Raw genomic sequence first — 21,960 nt, forward strand, 5'->3', positions numbered from 1 at the left:
AGGATTTTTAACAATGGGAATACTGGAACTGAAGTGATGAGGAAACAGGCTGGCTACGGATACTGATACGAATTTTGATATAAATAATTTGTGTTGCCTCCAATGACCGACTGTCAGACGCTAAAATCACTAACTGAATCAAAGAAACCATCCAAAATTATCGCTTGTATCCGGTCCGTCAATTAGAAATCCAGACAAGTAGATCATACTGCATTGTACATGAACAGACATGCCAGAGGATAGAAAGCAAGGGGGGATTCTATGAGGAGTCGGGGAACATTTTAAATGAAGGTCATCTCAGAGGAAAGGCTGGGAGCCAAACCTTGGTTGCCATGGTGAGAGCCCCGTCGATCCATATCCTTCCACTGTCAGGGGGATGCGTCAGGTCAGTGGATTGTTTTGAATGTGGAACGCCTGGCAATACTGTATCTTGTTGCTAGTGCGGTGAATTCGAGCGTGAATAACTATACCCACAATAGCCTACAACTAATCAATTACATGACCAACTCAAGGATTATTTTGCAATAAAACATGAGCCGGTATTAATTCGGTTTGCATTGTAAAATATCAAATAAGTATGTAATTATGAATCCAAAGGAAACAGCGGTGCCTTGATTGTTCAACGGTGGGAAGTGGGAAGTTGTCGGTGCAATGAGAAGTTGCAGCAAAAGAGAATAATCCAACTGACACGGCGCTAGTTGACAGCACAGAACAAACAGCATGAAAGAACACAAAAGGAGAACGCAGCTGAGCTCCGGGAGACAAGAGGGAAAAATACTCCGGTACAATCTAGACACACTTCTTCATCATCAAAGTCTTCCTTACTAACAGAGGATGCATGTGCAGTATCTCCCTAAGCGAAGCAAAAGTCACTGACAAAAGGAATGACAACAAGAGAAACAACATGGTTTCAACCTGGCGAGGCATTGGGGGATAATTTACTAAACAACAGTTGCTGACTTCTTACGTCTTACAAACACGTACGTTATCAAATGTCCTAGACTTTAGTAGCAACATTTGCATTGATGTGACGTTGTTCTAACTAAAATGTGTATGTATACGGGGAGCTGACCCTCATAAGCCAAATTGTATCTTAAAAGGCATCGTTTCAGACTGAGGGTTGCTGTAACTCTGTTAGGGTTTGCTGTTCTTCTGTCTGTCTGTGGCATGGCCTCAGGGAGAGAGTGGAGGGCTCAGAGACAAAGCTCAACAGGGTCACGGCGCAGGGAGAGAGAGCAGACTGAGCGAAGTTCTGATGCAGAGTCGAGGGACGGAGGCCGTGGGTGCGACCGACGAACACACAACCACACCTGACATCTGGAATGAGGTGAATGAGCTGAGAGACATGGTGGTGGAGCAGAGAGACAAGCTGAGGTACACAGAGGCCAGACTGACAGCCAGTGAGGGCTTTACAGTGGAGCAGAGAATCACTACGAAAGAAGTAGACGAACTGAAGACAGGCAATACGGCCTTGGAGGCCAGACTGACAGCCAGTGAGGGCCTTACAGTGGAGCAGAGAATCACTACGAAAGAAGTAGACGAACTGAAGACAGACAATACGGCCTTGGAAGCTAGAATGACAGCCAGTGAGGGCCTTACAGTGGAGCAGAGAATCACTACGAAAGAAGTAGACGAACTGAAGACAGACAATATGGCCTTGGAGGCCAGACTGACAGCCAGTGAGGGCCTTACAGTGGAGCAGAGAATCACTACGAAAGAAGTAGACGAACTGAAGACAGACAATACGGCCTTGGAAGCCAGACTGACAGCCAGTGAGGGCCTTACAGTGGAGCAGAGAATCACTACAAAAGAAGTAGACGAACTGAAGACAGACAATACGGCCTTGGAGGCCAGACTGACAGCCAGTGAGAGCCTTACAGTGAAGCAGAGAATCACTACGAAAGAAGTAGACGAACTGAAGACAGACAATATGGCCTTGGAGGCCAGACTGACAGCCAGTGAGAGCCTTACAGTGGAGCAGAGAATCACTACGAAAGAAGTAGACGAACTGAAGACAGACAATATGGCCTTGGAGGCCAGACTGACAGCCAGTGAGAGCCAGGTGGAGGAACTGAAGAACAAGAATGCAGGTAGGCCTAATACACCTGTGTACGAATTACGACGAACAACATTTTGTCCTCATCTGCTTTATATGAGCATTAATGGCTTATGTTTACATAATTTCAAGCCAAGAAGCTGAACTGTCAGGAGCGGAAGCCAAAGAGACTGCCAGTGAGAGAACAGAACAGCGCAAATCAGCTCTAACCAGAATAGAAAGAGGAGTGGCCCCGATGCACAACTGAGCAAGAGGACAAGTACATTAAAGTGTCTAGTTTGAGTAACAGACGCCTCACAAGTCCTCAATTGGCAGCTCTCATTAAATAGTACCCGCAAAACACCAGTCTCAACGGCAACAGAGAAGAGGCGACTCCGGGATGCTGGCCTTTCTCAGGACAAGAATAGACTGATGAGTTCCAGAAGAAAGTTCTTTGTTTCTTGACATTTTGAGCCTGTAATCGAACCCACAAATGCTGATGCTCCAGATACTCAACTAGTCTAAAGAAGGCCAGTTTTATTGCTTCTTTAATCAGGACAACTGTTTTCAGCTGTGCTAACATAATTGCAAAAGGGTTTTCTAATGATCAATTAGCCTTTTAAAATTATAAACTTGGATTAGCTAACATAACACAACGTGCCATTGTAACACAGGAGTGTTGGTTGCTGATAATAGGCCTCTGTACGCTTATGTAGATACTCCATTAAAAATCTGTTGTTTCCAGCTACAATAGTCATTTTCAACATTAATAATGTCTACACTGTATTTCTGATCAATTTGATGTTATTTGAGAAAAAAAAAAAGAGATTTTCTTTCAAAAACAAGGACATTTCTAAGTGACCTCAAACCTTTGAACAGTAGTGTATGTCACTAAAGGGTGTAGGCTATATGATGATACTAATCACATGATCTTTAGTAGCTCCTTGCTCTTCACTGTGCGAGAACATTGTGAATACTCAATGCTGTAATGGTCTGAGGTGAACCTATTTTTGGAGCCCCAAATGCATGATAAAAATCAATACTACTTGGTGTTGTTCATTAACAAAGACATTGTCGACAAAACTTGGAGTAAAACAGCCTCATATTGTGTTATAATGAGGTTAGACAGTCGTTCTCAGCTCATGAGGCATTTCAAAACTGCATTATTCAAAAATGAAATGGGCCTACGTCACTAACTGAAATGATCATTGAAGAGTTGTTCATATTGCAGAATGTATCTTTACATCCTATTTTCATTTCAAGGTGATCATGCGGAAAGGGTGTTATCAAATCAAATTCGTCACATGCTTTGTAAACAACAGTGAAATGCTTACTTACGGGCCTTCCCAACAATGCAGAGAGAGAGAGAGAAAATGTATAGATAATAGAAAAGTAATAACACGTAATAATAAAAACAACAATAATAATAAATACATAGTGAGTAACGATAACCTGGCTATATACACTGTACACAGGGTACCAGTACTGGGTCGAGGTATTATCTGTTCTGCTGTAACAGTTCTACGAACTTCTATCACATAAAAAGACATTGACAAACTTGCATATATTTCTGTCAGATTGCCCATTTTGGAGGTAGCTAGGTGTTTTGCAGTCAGCAGGTGTAAATCTACCATAAGTAGTAGAACACCATACACGCCGCTGCAATAATGCCTACATCAGACCAATTAGGATCAGGTTACATAGTGCTGAGGCGTGTGGATAGAGGGGGATCAGTTCAGGCCCAGTAGGCAGACAGACAGGCTAACGCTAGCCTAGCCTAGCCTACAGCCTAACTGATAAAAACCTCAGCCGCTCAGATACATGTAATGCTTTCAATAGCGATTGATGCCCAGTTCCTTATACACAGGGGACTGACTCTCTGTCATCTCAGCTAAAAGAAAAGCCCTGACAGAAACTGATGTGGATGGCTGGGCTTAAATGTATGAAATATTCATTTAAAAAAAAGGGTAGAAGCTCATGAATCATTTATAAAGTCTCTGCATTTGTGTTGGATTGTAGTATTTAATCCCCTTTAGGTTGGTTCAGATTGGGACTAATCGGCCCTTTCTGAGGATAAGGTTCTGACTGCGGGTTGGATGGGGACTTGTGTGCTCAACTGCCCGCACAGTCCACACTAGGGAGTGGGCAGTGGAGCAGATACAGGCCATTGATAGTGTGATGTAGTGCACTCAGTCAGTCAGCGGGGAGGGCAGAGTTGATAGCTGTGACGGTGGATTCAGCGGAGCCAGGGTTCTATCCGCTGGCTTGGGAAGCAGAGGAGAGCTGGAGTGGAACGGCTTAGACGGGGGCTCGGGAGAACTGGGCGGAACCCGAGGAACGACGGAGCGAAAGGTAGCGTGAAATGAGACTGGGAGAGAGTCCCTCTCTCTCTTCCCCCGCCCTCTTCAGGGGATGAGGCTCACGTAACGAGGCTGTAACGAGGGGATGACCGGGTGGTAAGGAGAAAGGTGCATTGTGTACTCCAGAACCAGGCATGGAGAAGGGTACCTCAAACCTAATTGTCAGGTTCTATATATAGGACCTCTCACTTCTTATGTGGAGTGCAGTCACTGACAAGCACTTGTGTTTGTCTGGGGAAGGAGTCTCGTATGGGGGTAGGGGAAGAGCGCTTGAGATACTGGCATGGGTTCTGCCACCCCTGGCATGGTGGGGCCCATTGGCATAAGGCACATTGGTGTGCCAGCTGCTGATAAGGGGATTGCGTCGCACAGAGGATGAGCTGAGTGAGCTGAGCAGGGAACAAATAGAGTAAAATAGCAGTCTATTTTGCTTATTTCTGGAGGGTGGTGCATGAGTGTGTGTGTACCTGTGTAGGTGTGAGCAATGTCCATTGACAAAGAACTTCTGTTCTTATTGTCTGGCAGAGCCCCTACACGATTCCTTCCACCCTAAACCTCCCTTTTGTGTGATGTTTGTTTTGGTAGAACGCCGGGAATTCTCTCTGGTGTTTGTACTTGGTTATCAAAGTGACAACATCCTTTGAGGTAGGAAAACAGGAGCACGAGGCGAGCTCGTCTGTTGGGCAGCCCAACCAGGTCCTTGTAGATCAATACAGAGGTCAAACAATCGATCCCAGATTGAAGCCATTTGGTTGGTTTAAGCCTTTGATGTCTGTGGGCAGTTAGATCGCAGCACAGTCCTCTGAGAGAGCTGACTGAATCAAAGTTTTGAACGTGAAGGAATGTACTCCTAGGGATTTGAGTATCATTAACAGGCTAGGTAAATGTATAGCCGTCAATCTTTATTCTGCCAGAACACCAAACATATAGATGGCTCCCAAAATAGGCGTTCTAATCCCAAACTGGGAAAAGGAAAAAACTAAATAGAACAGATAGACAGGTGCTGAGAAATGGAGGTTTTGGAGCTCTGTACAGAGAAGGCATTACCTTTAGAGATGCTCAGCTAGATTTCACAGCAAATTGACAGCGCAACATCCCCCCCCCATCTATACAGAAGCCTTGTACAGTCCTAGCCTGTCTTAGTGGGTGTGTAGGGCACGTGGTTTGACACACGCTATCGTCACATCAGAGTTGCTACCGTTCTTACCTGAGGAGTACTCTCATGCACCACACAACCACATGATTTTCTTTACCAACCAATCAACGGAGGAAAGCATATAGAAAACCCAACATCCATGTCCCCAATCCAATCACATAACAGAGAACATTTATGGAGAATTGGCTGTAATAAAGCAATAGCGGATTACGCTCCGGTCTGTATCAACGTCATAACAACTGTCAATATGATAAAAGGGTCTCGTACTAAATGGATTTCCCCTACAGCTACAGTACATTAGCTAATGGTTTATATTGATACATGTGGGTATCAGCATCTCAGGAGCTGTGGTGATATATTCCAACTTCGAGAGGGAGTCGCTGATAAAGGTTGAATAGGAGTATAGGGAACATTTTGATTCTGTTTTCACAGTTGGCCTGTTCTTTTAGTGTGCATGAGTTGCTAGCGGCGTCGCAGAAGTCTGCAGTGCGGATGTGTGGACCCCTCTTCTCTCCTCCAGATCATTTACTGAGCTGGGTCGGCGTGGGCAGATGAAACCCAGAGAGGAAGAGGGAGAAAGCCAACGCTATAATAATACAACATTATTTTAGGCTCTGAAAAGATCTCGGCGCCTAGTGGCAGTGGCGTATCAAGTGCTGAGTCGTTCCAGTCTCGGGAGTTTGTTACTTTACATGAGAAGGAAGGAGAGTGAATTTAAACGAGGACACAAGAGAACGAGGTCACTGGATTTTAGGTAGCTTTGACCAACAATCAGGCTCCCTGTCAATGTGATATTGAATATTAAAGTGTCCGCTATTGAATTTGTAGCGTATTTTTGTCTTAAAACGTATTTGTATTCATTTATACTAATAAATGTACCTGTAGAGGTAACACCTATACAATGTTTGCTCTCGACCTAGGGCCGTTGCGATGGAGACCAGGCCAAAGGTCAAATGTGACGAGATTGACACTGACCTTCTGAAGGAAGAGAACGATCCTCCCAACCATTTCGGTCCTCTGCTCCTCCAGGCAGAAGAGGGTGCGTGGCGTGCGGATGAACACCTTCGTCTTGCCGTACGCCACGTCCTGCTCGAAGCCGCAGCCCTGCAACAGCTTCTTTACCGCCTCTTTTTCCGATGGGAGGTCGTGATTGGGCCACGTGAACTCCGAGATCATCTTGTACCTGAAGGGGTGGAATGGAGGCCGAGGGGAAAGAAATCCAATATTATTGGACATCAACATACTTCAGCACGATCGCAAACCAGAGTGGTTCTGATTGCTCAGTGGTCAGAGCACGGGGGTGTGTACAATGCCATTTATTGGTTTAATTCCTGCATGGGTCATAAACACGGTACACAGTGTGTTAAATGTATGTCAAAAGCATCAGCTGAATGACTAGGACTTAAATTCCTAATGGTGCTTGCTTCTTTTATGAAATCTGAACAACAGAAATACTGCCCAGCAAAATACAGAATGATTTGTAACTACTACAGGACACTGTGATAAGATATTATTTGACTGCCAAGAGAGGTCAGCAGGCCTGACAAAAAAAAAATCCTACATTATTTATTTCACTGGCATTTTACTGCTAAGGTATGATGTAACACCAAATTATAGCAAATTCCAGTGAATGAAATTAGTGAGTGGGATAGTTAGAGGAGAAGTGTGCAAAATAAATCACTGTTAACTATCACAACTATTACCTAATCTATACTGAAAAAAAGTATAAACTCAACATGTAAAGTGTTGGTCCCATGTTTCATAAGCTGAAATAAAAGATCCCAGAAATGTTCCAAACGGACAAAAAAAAAGCTTATTTCTCTCAAATTGTGTGTACAAATTTGTTGACATCACTATTAGTGAGTATTTCTCCTTTGCCAAGATAATCCATCCACCTGACAGGTGAAGAAGCTGATTAAACAGCATGATCATTACACAGGTGCACCTTGAGGCCACAAAAAATGTGCAGTTTTGTCACAGAACACAATGCCACAGATGTCTCAAGTTGAGGGAGTGTGCAATTGGCATGCTGACTGCGGGAATGTCCACCATAGCTGAAGCCAGAGAAATGAATGTACATTTCTCTACCATAAGTACGCCCAACCGGCCTCACAACCGCAGACCACTTGTAACCACGCCAGCCCAGGACCTCCACATCAGGTTTCTTCACCTGCGGGATCATCTGAGACTAGCCACCCGGACAGCTGATGAAACTGTGTATTTCTGTCTGGAATAAAGCCGTTTTGTGGGGAAAAACTACTTCTGATTGGCTGGGCCTTGCTCCTAAGTGGGTGAGGCCCTCCCAGGCCTCATGGCTGCACCCCTGCCCAGTCATTTGAAATACATAGATTAGGGCCTAATTCATTTATTTGAATTGACTTATTTCCTTATATGAACTGTAACTCAGTAAAATCGGAAATTGTTTCATGCTGCATTTATATTTTTGTTTAGTATAATTTGACCGAGGAAGGGCAGGGGAGTGGGAGATCGAGACAGCTGTGAATGAATTAGGGAAAGGGATTAACAGTTAAGAGAGTGTGTGTGTGTTTGTGTGTGTGTGTTTGTGTTTTCATCATTTGGAGCTTGTGTGTGACAGTGCAGTTTGGACCAATTCCTAATTAAACATTTGGTCAGTCTTGACTGCCAAGAGTCCAAAATAAATCCTAGAAAAATCCTCATTTTGCATAAACAATATAAACCTGTTTCTGTTTCCCAGATAACACACTTTTAGAGAAAATTGTCCGAATTTATTATGCAACATCTCATCTGATGTAAGAGACTTGCTGCCACCTCAGTGACATCACTGCTGTCGCTTAGCGCCCGATCTAGCTCTGGAACAGAGACGCAAGGTGATGTGATGATGCAAAAGCCCATCCTCCTCTCTCCTCTGCACAGATCTCTATGACCTAGTCCAGTACTGACTGGATTCTGCATGATCAAACTCAAGCCCAGGCCTGGTTAATTCACGAGTTGGTGTTAGTAGGAGAACTGTTGTACACAAAATAATATCATAGCATCATGGTAGAGAAACATGGTTGGGAATGTTCAGTCTATACTGGTGAATGGATTGAAAACAGAGGCAGGAAGAAGGGAGGGTCACAGAGCTTGTTCTCCCCACTTAATTGCAGTGCGTCGACTGAATTCGATGAAAAGGAAATTCATTAAATACATCCACTCTGTTACAAGGCTGTTCCTAGTCAAGGGCACAGGAACATTGTGTTGGTGGGGAAGTATCAAATCAATTGTCTGGGACATTGGCTAAACAACACCTTAATATCGGACAGCAGGAAGTAACAAGATAAGGAAGGTAGGTAGGGAGGATGACGTTGCCCCTAGCCAATGATCTTATGCAGGGGTGGGCATCTTGTTCAGGCTCTTGTTCCAGCCCAGTTATAAACATGGATGTAAGAACATCTTGCAATGAAATCACACATATTATCATGTATTTTTTAGCACTATGAAAATGTTGCTCTCACAGTAAGACTGCTGATCTAGGATCAGGATCACAACTTTTAGATCATAATGAATAAGATTACATGGACAGGAGAGACTTGATCGTAAAATCAGTACAACTCTGAGAAGCTTTTTGAATACAGCCCTGATTCTACTTCTACCCGGGAGATGGGGTGGAAGCTCATACCTCTGGAGGAAGCGGGGGTACTCCTGGCGGTTGGCGAATCCGGCGCGGCGCACACGGACGTTCTCCAGTAGGCCTAGGTACTCGACCTGGTGGCGACAACGCTCGTGCTCGAACAGCAGGGGCGACTTGACGTCGTTGGGCTTGATGCAGCGCACGTAGTACGGCTCCTACACACACACGCCACAGTAAGGTAACACATCATTGGCTACTATGGGGTTCGTCAGCAAGTGGCACTGATCACTGACAACAAGTCAATAGTCTGACATGGCTTTACCCACTGGTCTCCTATCTATTATCTACACTGTTGTGGAAGAACGGGAAACGGGAAAGCTCATTCGTGTAGGATAGCCAACATGTTTTTACACCTATCCTGTGAGTTCACATTCGTGTAGGATAGCCGACATGTTTTTACACCTATCCTGTGAGTTCACATTCGTGTAGGATAGCCGACATGTTTTTACACCTATCCTGTGAGTTCACATTCGTGAGTAGGATAGCCTGTGAGACATGTTTAGCCGACATGTTTTCTACACCTATCCTGTGAGTTCACATTCGTGTAGGATAGCCGACATGTTTTTACACCTATCCTGTGAGTTCACATTCGTGTAGGATAGCCGACATGTTTTTACACCTATCCTGTGAGTTCACATTCGTGTAGGATAGCCGACATGTTTTTACACCTATCCTGTGAGTTCACATTCGTGTAGGATAGCCGACATGTTTTTACACCTATCCTGTGAGTTCACATTCGTGTAGGATAGCCAACATGTTTTTACACCTATCCTGTGAGTTCACATTCGTGTAGGATAGCCAACATGTTTTTACACCTATCCTGTGAGTTCACATTCGTGTAGGATAGCCAACATGTTTTTACACCTATCCTGTGAGTTCACATTCGTGTAGGATAGCCAACATGTTTTTACACCTATCCTGTGAGTTCACATTCGTGTAGGATAGCCAACATGTTTTTACACCTATCCTGTGAGTTCCTAGGATGCCAACATGTTTTTCTATCCTGTGAGTTCACATTCGTGTAGGATAGCCAACATGTTTTTACACCTATCCTGTGAGTTCACATTCGTGCAGGATAGCCGACATGTTTTTACACCTATCCTGTGAGTTCACATTCGTGCAGGATAGCCGACATGTTTACACCTATCCTGTGAGTTCACACAGGATAGCCGACATGTTTTTACACCTATCCTGTGAGTTCACATTCGTGTAGGATAGCCATGTTTTTACATGTTTTTACACCTATCCTGTGAGTTCACATTCGTGTAGGATAGCCAACATGTTTTTACACCTATCCTGTGAGTTCACATTCGTGTAGGATAGCCAACATGTTTTTACACCTATCCTGTGAGTTCACATTCGTGTAGGATAGCCAACATGTTTTTACACCTATCCTGTGAGTTCAGGATACATGTTTTTTCGTGTAGGATAGCCAACATGTTTTTACACCTATCCTGTGAGTTAGCCAACATGTTTTTACACCTATCCTGTGAGTTCATATTAGGATAGCTAAGCCAACATGTTTTTACACCTATCCTGTGAGTTCATATTCGTGTAGGATATTTTTACACCTATCCTGTGAGTTCACATTTGTGTAATTTTGGAGGAGAGGAGCTGAGGAAAGAAAACCACTTTAGCCGTTGAAATACACACACACCAGCCAAATCAGTAGTACAAACAAAAATTGGAAGTTGTTGGCCAATGAAATAGTTGCCCGGCGGTGGCCGCGCCCCTCACCTTGCAAGCCAGGTTCTCCACCAATGCGATCATGGAGTTCTTAAAGATGGTAGCGGCCGTTAGGGGTCGTTTGGTGACCTCAGTGATCTTCAGCCAGGCGCAGGCCGTAGCTGACAGAGACACCTGCTCACACGCAGCATCTGATGAAGGCAAAAACACGGTGAATTCTAAATCAAGCTTGCCCTCCGGCCACATCACTTTCAGCACTGGGTTGGAGCTACGGAGAGAGAGGAACAGAGATTCAGCTTCAGAGATTCAGAACAGATTCAGCTAACCACGGTTTGTGGTCATCAGCTATCCTTTAGCGCGAAAAGCTATCGGCAGTTTTGTACAACGCGACTCAGACCAGAACATACCGGACCTTTTTTTCTCTCCATATCCCCGAATTTCTACCACAAGCTCTGGACATTTACATCTGGATATCGCAGCTAGCTAGCTGCTATCCGTGTGACTATTGGCTTACGTCGATCCTGGAGCAAACATCAATTATTCCGGAGCCAGCTGAAAAGTTCCATCAGCCACTCCTGGGCTACAATCACCTATCCGGACCCGTTTTACTGCCGATGCGGAGCCCCACCGGGCCTTCACGACTGGACTACCGACATTATCTGCCCGAGGGAGTTATCCAACTGGCACCTCCGTCGCGACGTTACCTGAACGCCCATCTGCGGCCCGCTAATCGTTAGCTGTCTTATTGGCTGCTATCTGAATAGGCCTATCGGACAGTTTATCTTGGGTCACAATAACTATATCTATTTTGCCAATTGGATTGATCCCCTCTACCACACGGTACCCCACTAATCTACTGACGGAAACGCACGAGGTGGCTAAAAACAGACCTCCCTCCTATGCCAGCTTGCTACCGATGGCCCGGCTAGCTGTCTGAATCGCCGTTACCCCAACCAACCTCACTTCTCACTGGACCCTTATGATGACTCGACTAAGCATGCCTCTCCTTAATGTCAATATGCCTTGTCCATTGCTGTTCTGGTTAGTGTTTATTGGCTTATTTCACTGTAGAGCCTCTAGCCCTGCTCATTATACCTTATCCAACCTTTCAGTTGCACCACCCACACATGCAATGACATCACTTGGTTTCAATGATGTTTCCATATCTCTCTCATTGTCACTCAATACCTAGGTTTACCTCCACTGTATTCACATCCTACCATACCTTTGTCTTTACATTATACCTTGAAGCTATTTTATGGCCCCCAGAAGTCTCCTTTTACTCTCTGTTCCGGACGTTCTCATAGCGTTTAGCCGTACCCTTATCCTACTCCTCCTCTGTTCCTCTGGTGATGGAGAGGTGAATCCAGGCCCTGCAGTGCCTAGCTCCACTCCTATTCCCCAGGGGCTCTCTTTTGATGACTTCTGTAACAGTAATAGCCTTGGTTTCATGCATGTTAACATAAGTTTTTTTAAATTCACTGCTTTAGCACACTCTGCTAACCCGGATTCTGAAATCTCCATCCCTTACTACAACATTTTCAGACAAGATAGAACGGCCAAAGGGGGCAATTTACTGCAAAGATAGCCTTTTGCAATTTACTGCAAAGATAGCCTGCAGAGTTCTGTCCTACTACCCAGGTCTGTACCCAAACAATTTGAACTTCTACTCTTAAAAATCCACCTCTCTAAAAACAAGTCTCTCACCGTTGCCCCAGACCACAAAGGAAGAAATAGGGACTCTAATCAGGGGAAAGGATGAGGAACAGGTGTGGGAAGACAAAGGGAAGAGACCGTGCGCAGATCATGATATTCCTCAGAGCTCCAGCTGTGACACCATATGTGAACTGATTGGCCACCATCTATCTTCAGATCTCGTGCTGCTAGGTGACCTAAACTGGAACATGCTTAACACCCCAGCCATGTTACAATCTAAGCTTGATGCCCTCAATCTCACACAAATTATCAATGAAGCTACCAGGTACCACCCCAAAGTCACCCTCATAGATATCATCCTAACCAACCTGCCCTCTAAATACACGTCTGCTGTTTTCAACCAAGATCTCAGCGATCACTGCCTCATTGCCTGCATCTGTAATGGGTCAGCGGTCAAACGACCTCCATTCATCACTATCAAACGCTCCCTGAAACACTTCAGCGAGCAGGCCTTTCTAATTGACCTGGCCGGGGTATCCTGGAAGGATATTGATCTCATCCCGTCAGTAGAGGATGTCTGGTTATTTATTTTAAATGCCTTCCTCAACATCTTAAATAAGCAGACCCCATTCAAGAAATGTAGAACCAGGAACAGATATAGCCCTTGGTTCTCTCCAGACCTCACTGCCCTTAACCAACACAAAAACATCCTATGGCGTTCTGCATTAGCATCGAACAGCCCCCGTGATATGCAGCTTTTCAGGGAAACTAGAAATCAATATACACAGGCAGTTAGAAAAGCCAAGGCTAGCTTTTTCAAGTATAAATTTGCTTCCTGCAACACAACCACCAAAAAGTTCTGGGACACTGTAAAGTCCATGGAGAATAAGAACACCTCCTCCCAGCTGCCCACAGCACTGAGAATAGGAAACACTGTCACCACTGATAAATCCACTATAATTGAGAATTTCAATAAGCATTTTTCTACGGCTGGCCATGCTTTCCACCTGGCTTCCCCTACCCCGGTCAACAGCACTGCACCCCCACAACAACTTACCCAAGCTTTCCCCATTTCTCCTTCTCCCAAATCTAGTCAGCTGATGTTCTGAAAGAGCTGAAAAATCTGGACCCCTACAAATCAGCCGGGCTAGACAATCTGGACCCTTTCTTTCTAAAATTATCTGCCAAAATTGTTGCAACCCCTATTACTAGCTTGTTCAACCTCTCTTTTATGTCATCTGAGATTCTCAAAGATTGGAAAGCAGCTGCGGTCATCGCCCTCTTCAACGGGGGGGGGACACTCTTGACCCAAACTGCTACAGACATATTTCTATCCTACCCTGCCTTTCTAAGGTCTTCGAAAGACAAGCCAACAAACAGATTACTGACCATCTCGAATCCCACCATACCTTCTCCGCTATGCAATCTGGTTTCAGAGCCGGTCATGGGTGCACCTCAGCCACGCACAAGGACCTAAACGATATCTTAACAGACATCGATAAGAAACAATACTGTGCAGCCGTATTCATTGACCTGGCCAAGGCTTTCAACTCTGTCAATCACCACATCCTCATCGGCAGACTCGATAGCCTTGGTTTCTCAAATGATTGCCTCGCCTGGTTCACCAACTACTTCTCTGATAGAGTTCAGTGTGTCAAATCGGAGGGCCTGTTGTCTGGGCCTCTGGCAGTCTCTATGGGGCCGCCACAGGGTTCAATTCTTGGACCGACTCTCTTCTCTGTATACAGCAATGATGTCGCTCTTGCTGCTGGTGAGTCTCTGATCCACCTCTACGCAGACGACACCATTCTGTATACTTCTGGCCCTTCTTTGGACACTGTGTTAACAACCCTCCAGACAAGCCTCAATGCCATACAACTCTCCTTCCGTGGCCTCCAATTGCTCTTAAATACAAGTAAAACTAAATGCATGCTCTTCAACCGATCGCTGCCTGCACCTGCCCGCCCGTCCAACATCACTACTCTGGAAGGTTCTGACTTAGAATATGTGGACAACTACAAATACCTAGGTGTCTGGTTAGACTGTAAACTCTCCTTCCAGACTCACATCAAACATATCCAATCCAAAGTTAAATCTAGAATTGGCTTCCTATTTCGCAACAAAGCATCCTTCATTCATGCTGCCAAACATACCCTTGTAAAACTGACCATCCTACCGATCCTCGACTTCAGCGATGTCATTTACAAAATAGCCTCCAATACCCTACTCAAAAAATTGGATGCAGTCTATCACAGTGCAATCCGTTTTGTCACCAAAGCCCCATATACTACCCACCACTGCGACCTGTACGCTCTCGTTGGCTGGCCCTCGCTTCATACTCATCGCTAAACTCACTGGCTCCAGGTCATCTACAAGACCCTGCTTGGTAAAGTCCCCCCTTATCTCAGCTCCCTGGTCACCATAGCAGCACCCACCTGTAGCATGCGCTCCAGCAGATATATCTCTCTGGTCACCCCCAAAACCAATTCTTCCTTTGGCCGCATCTCCTTCCAGTTCTCTGCTGCCAATGACTGGAAAGAACTACAAAAATCTCTGAAACTGGAAACACTAATCTCCCTCACTAGCTTTAAGCACCAGCTGTCAGAGCAGCTCACAGATTACTTCACCTGTACATAGCCCATCTATAATTTAGCCCAAACAACTACCTCTCCCCCTACTGTATTTATTTATTTAGCTCTTTTGCACCCCATTATTTCTAATCTCTACTTTGCACATTATTCCACTGCAAATTTACCATTCCAGTGTTTTACTTGCTATATTGTATTTACTTTGCCACCATGGCCTTTGTTTTGCCTTTACCTCCCTTATCTCACCTCATTTGCTCACATTGTATATAGACTTATTTTTCTACTGTATTATTGACTGTATGTTTGTTTTACTCCATGTGTAACTCTGTGTTGTTGTATGTGCCGAACTGCTTTGTTTTATCTTGGCCAGGTCGCACTTGTAAATGAGAACTTGTTCTCAACTTGCCTTCCTGGTTAAATAAAGGTGAAATAAAATAAATAAATTAAAAGATAGAGGACGAGAGGAAAAGAGACAGGAGAAGATTGTTTATCAGTTCATCATTGTAGGTGCTGTTGTTCTGTTAATTGAAGGCTACTGCGGTGTCATGTGAGGGGAATAACCCCGGTCTTTTTTTTTTTTTTTTTTTTATAGGAGGAGGAGGAGAGGAGAGGGGTAAGCAGGTGTGTGTTGAGTCTCACCTGTTGTACAGTAGCCTTTTGAAGTCCTGGAAGAGAGTGTCCTTGTTCTTGTCGATGAAGCCAACCACCGAGTACCTGTGCAAATACAAAAGTGCACACACACACACACACACACACACACACACACACACACACACACACACACACACACACACACACACACACACACACACACACACACACACACACACACACACACACACACACACACACACACACACACACACACACACACACAAACCTCTTGATCATCTTTTCCTGACACTAAGACCGTCTTAAAACTTGCATCACCGAAGACGGTGCTTACAAATGACAACAGCGTCTCCTAAACCCTACTCAGAAACGATTAAAATGGATGAATCCCAGAAGAATTAGAGAACAAATCCTCTGTTTCCAGTCTGAGACAGTGGAAGAGTAGGAGCCATCTGTGTTACTCAGTAAGACCCAGGGGAAACTGGCCCATTACACCCCTTACTCTACAGTATCAGCTTGCATCTCAAATAGCACCCTATTCCCTATATAGTGCACTCCTTTTGGCCAGAACCCATTGACCAGAGACCTACAGTATGGGCCCTGGTCAAAGGTAGTGCACTATCTAGGGAATAGGGTGCCATTTGGGATGCAGAGAGTCTGAAGTTTGAGTGCTCCCTGAACCAATTAGGCTACACTGCAGGAGGCAGAGTACATGGTTATTACAACGGTCTCATCTTTAAAGCCATATGATATGTTAACTATGGGGAGTTAGCTAGAGCTGCGTTGCTGGACAGGCAAGCAGGCACTGAGGATGGTTGACACACTGTAGCACACAAAGCGTGTGATTTGGTTGCTAGTGTTGGATGATCTCACGCTGTTGTACCGATTAGGGTATTAAGAGGAACACAGTGAACTCCCTACTGCCGCCACGGTGACTTTTAGCCGAGAGTGGTTCCATACAGTACACCACCGCAGTGGCTACTTACACCACATTCCCTGCATAGTGCCGGACACGGAAATCTCTGTCAAACTCCAAACTCTTGTCTGTCGGGGAGAGCTGAGGATGGAGAGAGATAAATAAAGAGAGAGAGAGACAGAGAAAGAGAGAGAGGGAGAAAGAAAGAGAAATTGAGTAACACAACCCGGGGGAAGTGGGGACATGTAACCTAATAGCTCCCGTGCAGAGGAGCTAAAAAGATGGGGCAATATACTCTGTAATATCAAGGATACCTGTTTTCATATGTGCTATGCTCAGTTTTTCCTTATGGGAAAGTTGCTTCCCCAGATATAACATAGTGTGCACCATTAGAGAGCGACAGAAGCAACATCCCCAGATGAGAGAGAGAGGAAATCTGTGCACATGAAATATGAATGAGCTGTGTGTGGTGCTGCAGGAACTCGTGTGGATGGCTGTATGTAGGCCAGTGGTGCTACAGGAACTCATGTGGATGGCTGTATGTAGGCCAGTGTTGCCGCAGGAACTCATGTGGATGGCTGTATGTAGGCCAGTGTTGCCGCAGGAACTCGTGTGGATGGCTGTATGTAGGCCAGTGTTGCCGCAGGAACTCGTGTGGATGGCTGTATGTAGGCCAGTGGTGCTACAGGAACTCATGTGGATGGCTGTTTGTAGGCCAGTGGTGCTATAGGAACTCGTGTGGATGGCTGTATGTAGGCCAGTGGTGCTACAGGAACTCATGTGGATGGCTGTTTGTAGGCCAGTGGTGCTACAGGAACTCATGTGGATGGCTGTATGTAGGCCAGTGGTGCTACAGGAACTCATGTGGATGGCTGTTTGTAGGCCAGTGGTGCTACAGGAACTCATGTGGATGGCTGTATGTAGGCCAGTGGTGCTACAGGAACTCATGTGGATGGCTGTATGTAGGCCAGTGGTGCTACAGGAACTCATGTGGATGGCTGTTTGTAGGCCAGTGGTGCTACAGGAACTCATGTGGATGGCTGTATGTAGGCCAGTGGTGCTACAGGAACTCATGTGGATGGCTGTTTGTAGGCCAGTGGTGCTACAGGAACTCATGTGGATGGCTGTTTGTAGGCCAGTGGTGGAGTGCAGTGAGGAGAGAAACGTAGCGTGACAGGAAAGGCAGAGAGGTCTGCCGCAGTCCTCTGCAAACTCTGTAATGAGCCTGTGTGTGTATGTGTGTGTATGTGTGTGTGTACCTGTTTGTGTGTGTCTATATATACAGTGCCTTGCGAAAGTATTCGGCCCCCTTGAACTTTGCGACCTTTTGCCACATTTCAGGCTTCAAACATAAAGATATAAAACTGTATTTTTTTGTGAAGAATCAACAACAAGTGGGACACAATCATGAAGTGGAACGACATTTATTGGATATTTCAAACTTTTTTAACAAATCAAAAACTGAAAGATTGGGCGTGCAAAATTATTCAGCCCCCTTAAGTTAATACTTTGTAGCGCCACCTTTTGCTGCAATTACAGCTGTAAGTCGCTTGGGGTATGTCTCTATCAGTTTTGCACATCGAGAGACTGAATTTTCTTCCCATTCCTCCTTGCAAAACAGCTCGAGCTCAGTGAGGTTGGATGGAGAGCATTTGTGAACAGCAGTTTTCAGTTCTTTCCATAGATTCTCGATTGGATTCAGGTCTGGACTTTGACTTGGCCATTCTAACACCTGGATATGTTTATTTTTGAACCATTCCATTGTAGATTTTGCTTTATGTTTTGGATCATTGTCTTGTTGGAAGACAAATCTCCGTCCCAGTCTCAGGTCTTTTGCAGACTCCATCAGGTCTTCTTCCAGAATGGTCCTGTATTTGGCTCCATCCATCTTCCCATCAATTTTAACCATCTTCCCTGTCCCTGCTGAAGAAAAGCAGGCCCAAACCATGATGCTGCCACCACCATGTTTGACAGTGGGGATGATGTGTTCAGGGTGATGAGCTGTGTTGCTTTTACGCCAAACACAACGTTTTGCATTGTTGCCAAAAAGTTCCATTTTGGTTTCATCTGACCAGAGCACCTTCTTCCACATGTTTGGTGTGTCTCCCAGGTGGCTTGTGGCAAAATTTAAATGACACTTTTTATGGATATCTTTAAGAAATGCCTTTCTTCTTGCCACTCTTCCATAAAGGCCAGATTTGTGCAATATACAACTGATTGTTGTCCTATGGACAGAGTCTCCCACCTCAGCTGTAGATCTCTGCAGTTCATCCAGAGTGATCATGGTCCTCTTGGCTGCATCTCTGATCAGTCTTCTCCTTGTATGAGCTGAAAGTTTAGAGGGACGGCCAGGTCTTGGTAGATTTGCAGTGGTCTGATACTCCTTCCATTTCAATATTATCGCTTGCACAGTGCTCCTTGGGATGTTTAAAGCTTGGGAAATCTTTTTGTAACCAAATCCGGCTTTAAACTTCTTCACAACAGTATCTCGGACCTGCCTGGTGTGTTCCTTGTTCTTCATGATGCTCTCTGCGCTTTTAACGGACCTCTGAGACTATCACAGTGCAGGTGCATTTATACGGAGACTTGATTACACACAGGTGGATTGTATTTATCATCATTAGTCATTTAGGTCAACATTGGATCATTCAGAGATCCTCACTGAACTTCTGGAGAGAGTTTGCTGCACTGAAAGTAAAGGGGCTGAATAATTTTGCACGCCCAATTTTTCAGTTTTTGATTTGTTAAAAAAGTTTGAAATATCCAATAAATGTCGTTCCACTTCATGATTGTGTCCCACTTGCTGTTGATTCTTCACAAAAAAATACAGTTTTATATCTTTATGTTTGAAGCCTGAAATGTGGCAAAAGGTCGCAAAGTTCAAGGGGGCCGAATACTTTCGCAAGGCACTGTACATCCATCCATCCATGTTTGCACATCTGTGTGTTGATGTGTGTGACTGCGTCAGTGGGATATTGGTGTGCTACTGTAGAGTAGCTAGTGTGTCTGGTGACAGGGAGAGGACGCCCTAGGCAGCCCTGTGGCATGGTGGGAGTAGCATTATACCGTGGGTTTCATAAGTATTCACCCCCCTTGGACTTCTTCACATATGTATTGTGTTACAAAGTGGGATTAAAATGGATTTAATTGTCATTTTTTTATCAACGATCTACACAAAATACTCTGATATTTTTTGTATTTGTTGTATTGAAAAATAAAACACTAATATATCTTGAATAGATAAGTGTTTAACACCCTGAGTCCATACATATTAGGAACAGCTTTGGCAGCAATTAAAAGCTGGGAGTCTTCTTGGGTGAGTCTCTAAGATTTGCACACCTGGATTGTGAAATATTTTCCATTATTATTATTTTCAAAAGTCTTCAAGCTCTGTCAAAGTGTTGGGGATCATAGCCAAACAGCCATTTTCAAGTCTTGCCATAGATTTTCAAGCAGATTTAATTCAAAACGGTAACTTGGCCACTCAGGAACTTTCACTGTCTTCTTAGTAAGCAACTAGTGTAGATTTGGCTTTTTGTTGGAGGATATTGTCCTGCTGAAAGGTGAATTCCTCTCCCTCTCCTGTTTCTATGTTGTGTCTGGGTGGTTTAATACATCATCCACAGCATAACTATTAATGTGACCATGCTTAAAAGAGATATTCAATGTCTGATTTGTTATTACTACCCATCTACAAATCACTGCCCTTCTTCATGAGGCTTTCGAAAAGCTCCCTGGTGTTTGTAGTTTAATCTGTGATTGAATTCAATACTTGACTGAGTGACCTTACATATGTTGTATGTATGGAGGACAGAGGAAGTGGTGGTCATTCAAAAATAATATCAACCCCTATGTAACATATTATCTCACACAGAGAGAGAGAGTGTGCCTGAGTCATCAAGCGGAGAGAGAATAGTCCCATTAAAACACAAGGCAGAAATGATTTGCACACAGCAATAGATTAGAGAACCTCCAATAAGCCATTGGGACAGACACTGCTATATAAAACAGGGACCGCCAGGACGTTTGGAGGAGCAGAGAGAGAATAGAGAGCCTGAGTGCCTGTGTCAATGAGCAGAGAGAGAATAGAGAGCTTTAGTCATCGAGCAGAAAGAGAATAGAGAGCCTGAGTCATCGAGAGGAGAGAGAATAGAGAGCCTGAGTGCCTGAGTCATCAAGCGTAGAAAGAATAGAAAGCCTAAGTCATCGAGCAGAGAGAGAATAGAGAGCCTGAGTCATCGAGGAGAGAGAATAGAGAGCCTAAGTCATCGAGCAGAGAGAGAATAGAGAGCCTGAGTCATCGAACAGAGAGAGAATAGAGAGCCTGAGTCATCAATTGGAGAGAGAATAGAGAGCCTGAGTGCCTGAGTCATCGAGCGGCGAAAGAATAGAGATCCTGAGTCATCGAGTAGAGAGAGAATAGAGAGCCTGAGTTATCGAGCATAGAGAGAATAGAGAGCCTTAGTCATCGAGCGGAGAGTGAACAAAGAGCCTGAGTGCCTGAGTCATCGAACAGAGAGAGAATAGAGAGCCTGAGTCATCGAACAGAGAGAGAATAGAGAGCCTGAGTCATCGAACAGAGAGAGAATAGAGAGCCTGAGTCATCGAGCGGAGAGAAAATAGAGAGCCTGAGTGCCTGTGTCAATGAGCAGAGAGAGAATAGAAAGCCTTAGTCATCGAGCGGAGAGAACAAAGAGCCTGAGTATCGAACAGAGAGAATAGAGAGCCTGAGTCATCGAACAGAGAGAGAATAGAGAGCCTGAGTCATCGAGCGGAGAGAAAATAGAGAGCCTGAGTGCCTGTGTCAATGAGCAGAGAGAGAATAGAAAGCCTTAGTCATCGAGCGGAGAGAACAAAGAGCCTGAGTGCCTGAGTCATCGAACAGAGAGAGAATAGAGAGCCTGAGTCATCGAGCGGAGAGAACAAAGAGCCTGAGTGCCTGAGTCATCGAACAGAGAGAGAATAGAGAGCCTGAGTCATCGAACAGAGAGAGAATAGAGAGCCTGAGTCATCGAGCGGAGAGAAAATAGAGAGCCTGAGTGCCTGTGTCAATGAGCAGAGAGAGAATAGAAAGCCTTAGTCATCGAGCGGAGAGAACAAAGAGCCTGAGTGCCTGAGTCATCGAACAGAGAGAGAATAGAGAGCCTGAGTCATCGAGCGGAGAGTGAACAAAGAGCCTGAGTGCCTGAGTCATCGAGCATAGAGAGAATAAAGAGCCTGAGTCATCGAGCGGAGAGAAAATAGAGAGCCTGAGTGCCTGTGTCAATGAGCAGAGAGAGAATAGAAAGCCTTAGTCATC

At 44.8% G+C, this 21,960-nt stretch overlaps 1 protein-coding gene across 1 annotated transcript in view; it reads right to left on the reverse strand.

Annotated features, from left to right (window-relative positions):
• Positions 1-21,960, reverse strand: part of LOC124048254 (unconventional myosin-Id-like) — a 134,322-nt gene that overhangs the window by 44,651 nt on the left and 67,711 nt on the right. Inside the window, exons 12-17 of the mRNA XM_046368855.1 lie at positions 16,732-16,802; positions 15,773-15,847; positions 11,119-11,157; positions 10,941-11,034; positions 9,192-9,358; positions 6,527-6,734 (exon numbers count right to left, since the gene is read on the reverse strand). Coding sequence (XP_046224811.1) covers positions 6,527-6,734; positions 9,192-9,358; positions 10,941-11,034; positions 11,119-11,157; positions 15,773-15,847; positions 16,732-16,802 — 654 coding nt within the window. The remainder of the gene's footprint in view (positions 1-6,526; positions 6,735-9,191; positions 9,359-10,940; positions 11,035-11,118; positions 11,158-15,772; positions 15,848-16,731; positions 16,803-21,960) is intronic.

Source organism: Oncorhynchus gorbuscha, linkage group LG11 (genome assembly GCF_021184085.1).
Source record: "Oncorhynchus gorbuscha isolate QuinsamMale2020 ecotype Even-year linkage group LG11, OgorEven_v1.0, whole genome shotgun sequence".
NCBI lineage: Eukaryota > Metazoa > Chordata > Actinopteri > Salmoniformes > Salmonidae > Oncorhynchus > Oncorhynchus gorbuscha.